Below are 6797 nucleotides of genomic sequence, written 5' to 3'. Positions count from 1 at the left end.
CATACTGTGTACAAGTTAAATCAACCCTGAAAGATTGTGTGTGTGTGTGTGTGTGTGGTGTGTGTGTGTGTGTGTGTGTGTGCATGCGTGCGTGTGTGCGTGTTGTGAATATTTAGTTCAGAGCCAACTGATCAGACAGAACAGTGACTTAGTTGTTATATTTTGTTATATTATTTTTGTTATATTTGACTATTACCATAGTCTGACTGGTTCTAGTTAGGGTGTACGCAACCCAATTTACCCAAGGCTTATATGTAGGCTAAAGTATGGATTACGCATTTCTACATCAATTTGACATTTGATACATCCATAGCATTTCCAAAACATGTGGCATAGACACAAACATATTTGGTTGTGTCGTGTGTATTTGCAGCACGTTTCCTAAATGCTGCACATTTGTTTTCAAATGGATGAACATGTTTTATCTATCTGCTTGTGTTTTGTCTATATGCATGTTTTTTAAGTTGTAGAGCGTTTGTCTTGTCAGGTACCATAGGCTGGGGTATTTCTTTGTAATGAATTAATAGTGAACATGCTCATTTGAAACTGGATTCTTTGGCGTGTATTACAAAAGCGTTAGGAAGGCCATATTCTTCTATTCTATGGTCAGACTCTGTTATCTCCAGTAGGGGGCAGTCATAACCCACAGTGAAACATAATCTGAGTGTCATTGAGAAGAGTATCTGCCCAAAGCCCATTAGTCACCCTGTTTTGGGTTTCCAGTCAAAACAACAGAGAAAATAATGAGGCATTTTATTTTCTATACATTTCATACAGCTACATTCCGTTAGCTTGATGCTAACTATGTCTGATTAAAGGTTATTTCCCCCCTCCATTCTGTTAGCTTAATGCTAACTATGTCTGATTAAAGGTTATTTCCCCCCCTCCATTTCAGTCACAGGAAGTTTGGTTGGGCAAACAGTCAGTCACAAGCAACTTGCCAGGGATTTTGTCCACTGTCTTCACTTACAACTACAGATACACACGCATACAAAGATACAAATTGTATACTTTTATTTCATGTCCACCAGCTCCAGCCCATCAGCTTCACCTTCCCCACCACAGCAGAGGCCTACGCCTCTCCACAATTGCCCACCTCAGAGCACCCCCCCTTCTCCCCCACCACAGTGACGACTCTATCCATTATGGAGAGGGACGTCTTCAGACTCTTTAGGAGACAGAACCCCCAAAAAGCAACCGGGCCAGACTCTGTCTCTCCATCCATTCTAAAGCACTGTGCTGAACAGCTGTCACCGGTGTTTACAGACATTTTTAACTCCTCACTGAAGTCATGCCACGTACCAGCCTGAAAACAAAGATCAGTGGACTTAATGACTACAGACCCGTTGTGATGAAGTCATTTGAGCGGCTTGTGTTGCGGCATCTCAAAGCCATCACTGACCCTCTACTGGATCCCCTCCAGTTTGCCTACAGAGCTAACAGGTCTGTAGACGATGCAGTAAACATGGCCCTTCACTCCATCCTCCAGCACCTGGACACCTCAGGAACCTATGCCAGGATCCTGTTTGTGGACTTCAGCTCTGCCTTCAATACTATCATCCCGGCTCTGCAACAGGACAAGCTTCTCCGGCTGAGTGTGCCTGACTCCATCTGCAGGTGGATCACAGACTTCCTGTCTGACCGGAGGCAGCACGTGCGGCTGGGAAAACATGTCTCTGACCCCCGGACCATCAGCACCGGTTCCCCTCAAGGCTGCGTTCTTTCCCCTCTTCTCTTTTCCCTGTACACCAACAGCTGCACCTCCAGTCACCAGTCCGTCAAGCTCCTTAAGTTCGCGGACGACACCACCCTCATTGGGCTCATCTCTGGTGGTGATGAGTCTGCCTACAGGTGGGAGATTGACCATCTGGTGACCTGGTGTGGACAGAACAATCTGGAGCTCAACGCGCTGAAAACAGTGGAGATGGTTGTCGATTTCAGGAAGAACCCAGCCCCTCCCAACCCCATCACCCTGAGTGACTCCCCAGTTGACAGTGTGGGGTCCATCCGCTTCCTGGGCACCATCATCTCCCAGGACCTCAAGTGGGAGCTAAACATCATCTCCCTCACCAAAAAGGCACATCAGAGGATGTACTTCCTGCGGCAGCTGAAGAAATTCAACCTGCCAAAGGCAATGATGGTGAACTTTTACACCTCCATCATTGAGTCCATCCTCTCCTCCTCCATCACCATCTGGTACGCTGCTGCCACTGCCAAAGACAAAAGCAGACTGCAGCGTGTCATTCGTTCTGCGGAGAAGGTGATTGGCTGCAATTTGCCATCTCTCCAGGATTTGTATGCATCCAGGACCCTGAGGCGTGCAGGGAAGATTATGGCTGACCCCTCCCACCCTGGACACAAACTCCTTGTGCCACTCCCCTCCGGCAGAAGGCTGCGGTCCATCAGGACCAAAACCTCACGCCACCTGAGCAGCTTCTTCCCGTCTGCGGTTGGCCTCATCAACAAGGCCCGGGACCCCGCCCCCCAACACGGACTCTAATCCCTTTTTTGCACACTCCTGCTGTAACTTAATATGTGTATTGTTTATTGTTTATTGTGTATGTTTATTGTTTGCACCAACGTTCCACAAAAAATTCCTCGTAGGTGAAAACCTACTTGGCAGTAAAAACCATTCTGATTCTGATTCTGATGTACAAAATAAACACTGACGGATTCGATTTTACAGACTGATTTTGATCCTTTTGAGGTGGGCATCGGCTTCTCAAAACATGTCAGCTACCAATTAAACAATCTTTTCCTGAATGAAATGCCAGTACTTGCAACAAAACTAAAGCTAGCTTTGATGGTTTGCACAATCCCACCAGTGTCTTACTTTGAGCAACCCCATAATAATCTCAGACAAAGAAGGGCTAACCATTTTGGTGTCATGGTAACCCCATAAAATACAGCTAAGAGCCCATTTGATACTCAGAGTGAAGATACTGAAGGGGGTTGTAGCAGACATTGAGGACCTGAGTTTGTTGCTCATTTACTCTCTAGCCTGAATATGACCCACATTCATTCAGCACTGACATCAACGTCTTAAGTTTAATTACTATATTATGTCACGTAATACCATCCATTGATACAGATTCCTCAAACTGAAAGATACAAAAACAGATTTCCCTTATCAACTGAAAACAAACAAATAAACCTACATAAGAGAAGCCCATTAACATTAAGATAAATTATATTATGTAAAGTAATACAATCCATTGATTTTTCACACTGAAAGATATAAAAACTGATTTCCGTTATCAACTGAAAACAAACACATAAACCTACATAAGAACATCAGACCAACTACAGAGAAAGCTTCTTACAGTAAAAGGATCACCGTCCCTCTAAAGTCCCTGCTGGAGTGTGGAGGTAAATCACCCTGTGCTCCGCCCCAATGGATCTTGGTGTCGATTCAGGGTCTGGCTTCTGTGTCAATAGTCCCTTTAACTCCAAAGTAGACATGTATGTGTATATCCTTTTTTTAAGTTGTGGAGATCTTTAGAGATAGAAATAATTCCACAGAGCGGTGCATCTCTTGGTCCGGTGACTTCTTTGCCAGTTAGTAAGGCATCATTTTTCCTCATTGTCAGAGGAGTCTGGTCTTTTTTCGACGTCCCCTGTTCCGTTACCCACTTTTTCGACGTCTTCTGACTTCTCTGTGGGTTCCCCCACTCACTTCAGAGAGGCATTAGAAGAATACTTCTAGAAGTCTGAGAGGTTTCAAGACAGTACTTTGTTTGCAGTTTGCAGTTTGCAGTGAGCTATAGGGCTCTCCCTCCGAGCATATTGTTTTCAGTACAATGACATCAAAATATCAAAAGTCACTCTGTTCCTGTACACTGTTGAATAAAAATTGTATCCTTGAATGTTAAAGTCTAAAGTATTTCAAGTCTTTTTGGTTGGAGTCCGAGCAGGTATAGCCTATGAACTGAACCTGAGATCTGACACACATGCAGCTTTATGTGTCCTCAAAAAGTCACATTTGGGCATTTTCAGATATTCAAGCAAAGAACAAAAGACCTCAAATACAGATTTGTGTTGTTGCTGCTTGGACAATTTCCTGTTTCCTTGGACAGGTTAAGGGCATCATGACACTGTCAACATGATGGGATCATTTTGTGCTTGGTACAGTTGAGGGGGTGTCCACTGGTTGAATGGTAGTGCCACACAAGTCTTCACAAAGATCAGTATCCCAAACAGTATGAAAGGAAGGTTCAGGATGAGAGAGGTGAAAGAAAAGCAAGGAGAAGACCAGTTATTTTCACATCTACACTGATACACCATTTTAAGTCAGCTAAATGAAAGTAGCCTACTATGTAAATGAAGGCAAACTTTGAGGTCAGGGGGGTTTAAGTAAATTTAAGTACATCAAATGACTCACCTTTCCTAAATTCCATAAGGTTTTGCACCAAATCATGGCGCTGCAAAGCTTTCAGCTGATCCTCTGTTTCGCTGATACACTGGGGTGTACCCCATACCTGTATCATTTTATCAGCAAGATCATCTCTGTCAAGTAATTTGGGTATTCTTTTTTTTTGGTGTAGAAAAAACTTCAGTCTCTTGAATTCTTTTTCATCTAGGTTATCCAAAATCTCCAGTAATTTGATGGGCCATGCGATTTCCAGACAGGGTGCTAAAATATTCAAGCACATATCAGAGGCAAAGACATTTTGCATACACAGAAATATAGCACTTCACACAAAGCTAAGCAGCCCTTCCTTACATATTGTAATGTGATTGAGTACAATATTTACTCAATAAATTGTTCTATGAAGCAATATCACTGACATAATTCTCTAATGCAAACAAATCTGTAATGCAGTAAAGCTCAAAAACAGAAAGTGTAATTGTCCCTCCCAACATCACCTTATTTACCTCTTTCTGGTTGTGTGTTTTATACACACTTAAATGCACTCACCCAAGTACCAATTATACCTAAAGGCACTCAGTTAAATCTGAAATTCTAAATAGTCTGCAGAGTGTAGATGTTTAGAGTGGAAATAGTTTCAGACATTTCTCACTTTTTACCGCCGCTCCTTGTGACGGAGCATCTGAGCATTTTTCTTGCTGCAATGATTTCAGTTCGTCCTCCTGTTTTCGGCAGATCTCTTGAAGGTTTTGTATTTCAATATCTTTCAGTGCTGTACTCTTCTGAAGCTCCTTTTTGGCTTCCCGTGTCGTTTCCTCAAGTTGCCTTTCTTCTTCTTTATTTTTTTGCTCTTGAAGATATTTAATGTTGTGTCTGAGATTTGCAATCAGACTGTTTTTTTCTTTGTCTTCCTCATCACCTTTTCCTCCAAAGTAAATCTGTTTTTTCTCCGCTATCATTGCCTCAAGCCTGTCAGTGATGTCACATTTGGATTTTCTGTTGAGGACACAACATCGGTTTCCACATTTCTGAACAAGGCTCTGGAGAGAATCGCCAAGCTTCTCACCATGAGCTTCTGCATTACGAAGAACAACGATGGTATGATCCCACACCTTCTTTGGGAGAAGCTCTTCTAAGGTTTTGGTTGTTGCATCTGAGTAGGGTCTATTAGCATTCACAACAAAGACAACAGCATGAAGTCCAGCTTTGCGTGACCTATTTACACAGTACATCATCTCTCTTTCTACATCTTTTTTGCCAAGGTTGTCCTCATTCCAGCCCGCTGCACGGGTAACTGTTATTGTCCTCCCACGTGCCTCCCTTGTAGCCGTCTCATGTCTTTTTTTCAGTAAGTACAAAAAACTAAATTTCTTTTTCCCAAGTATGGCATTACATACTTCACTTTTCCCGGCACGGTCGCATCCAATAATTACAAAGTTCAGCCGTTCAAACAATGGTTTACAAGCCTAGAAGAAAAACATGTAAGAATAACACTAGGGGACAGTTCCTTTTAAATGTGTCCGTCAAGTCATCAGACAGATATTAGAACATCATTTACCAATAAACATAAAATATTAACATAATTTTAAACCAACAATAATGGATGACAAATTGGGATGGGTGGCATATTGAAAGAATCCCTCTCTACAGAGAATTCTACATAACTGCACATAACTGAATTATATTTGCAAAGTGTTGAATGCATTTTAATACTCAATGCACATGTTTGAACCGTACATCAAGAGTTTTAGGTTATCCCTGCTACATCAAATACATATGTATAAGTCAGTGGGCATGGTTTGAAAATAAGCAGAATGCCACCCAGAAATGAAACATGTTCTTACCATTTTCAGGGTCAGTATCGCCTAGAAGTGGAAGGTTGCGAGTGGGTATTTGACTCCAACCTGCCAAGAACCGTAGCATTAGATTTGGTAAGAGAGTACTGAGCAAGGGCGTAGGTTTGGTCTCAGGATTGGTAGGCAGCCCACCCGCCAAAAAGTGTTGATATTATGTTGAACAGGCAAACTTTATTAAATTAGTGTACAAACTTGTGGAGCTTGGACCTGATTTAAACATAATAAGAATAATAAAACCTTAGTTTAAATACAAAATAGCATTCTGCACAGAGAATAAATAATAATAAAAAGAAAAAAAAAACCTTCTCCACATTTTTTGCAAGTATTAACATCAGTACTTTTTGTTGTCCTTTTTTGGATATCCCAAACATATGTCTATGCCAATATACAGTACAGTAACAGTATATTCTATATTTTATTTGGATACATTGCAGTTGCTAGATCTATTTCGACCTCACTCAGACCGTCACCACGGTCTACACCTTGGATGTGGCCTCTCCTTACTACCTGTCTCGAGACCATAATACCAACAGGGTCATGTGAGTGACTGGGGCTGGACCCGCAGTATAAAA

At 42.1% G+C, this 6797-nt stretch overlaps 1 protein-coding gene across 1 annotated transcript; it reads right to left on the bottom strand.

Annotated features, from left to right (window-relative positions):
- Positions 1–3868: 3868 nt before the first annotated feature.
- LOC122133761 (GTPase IMAP family member 7-like) lies at positions 3869–6314 on the bottom strand. Its single transcript, XM_042710522.1, has 4 exons — positions 6214–6314; positions 5022–5835; positions 4479–4633; positions 3869–3934 (listed from the first exon to the last, which is right to left on the bottom strand). Exons 1-4 carry the CDS (start codon positions 6214–6216, stop codon positions 3869–3871), a joined length of 1038 nt encoding a protein of 345 aa, XP_042566456.1. The 5' UTR covers positions 6217–6314.
- Positions 6315–6797: the final 483 nt, after the last annotated feature.

Source organism: Clupea harengus, chromosome 18, assembly GCF_900700415.2.
Source record: "Clupea harengus chromosome 18, Ch_v2.0.2, whole genome shotgun sequence".
Lineage (NCBI taxonomy): Eukaryota > Metazoa > Chordata > Actinopteri > Clupeiformes > Clupeidae > Clupea > Clupea harengus.
This window is presented reverse-complemented; position numbering and strand designations above follow the sequence as displayed.

Coding starts and splice junctions, on each gene's coding strand:
- LOC122133761 (XM_042710522.1), bottom strand. Junction 4,634..5,021: donor ACAAGGAGCGGCGGTAAAAA/GTGAGAAATGTC, acceptor TGAATATTTTAG/CACCCTGTCTGGAAATCGCA. Junction 3,935..4,478: donor TTGCTGATAAAATGATACAG/GTATGGGGTACA, acceptor GTCAGATCTCAG/GTTCAGTTCATAGGCTATAC.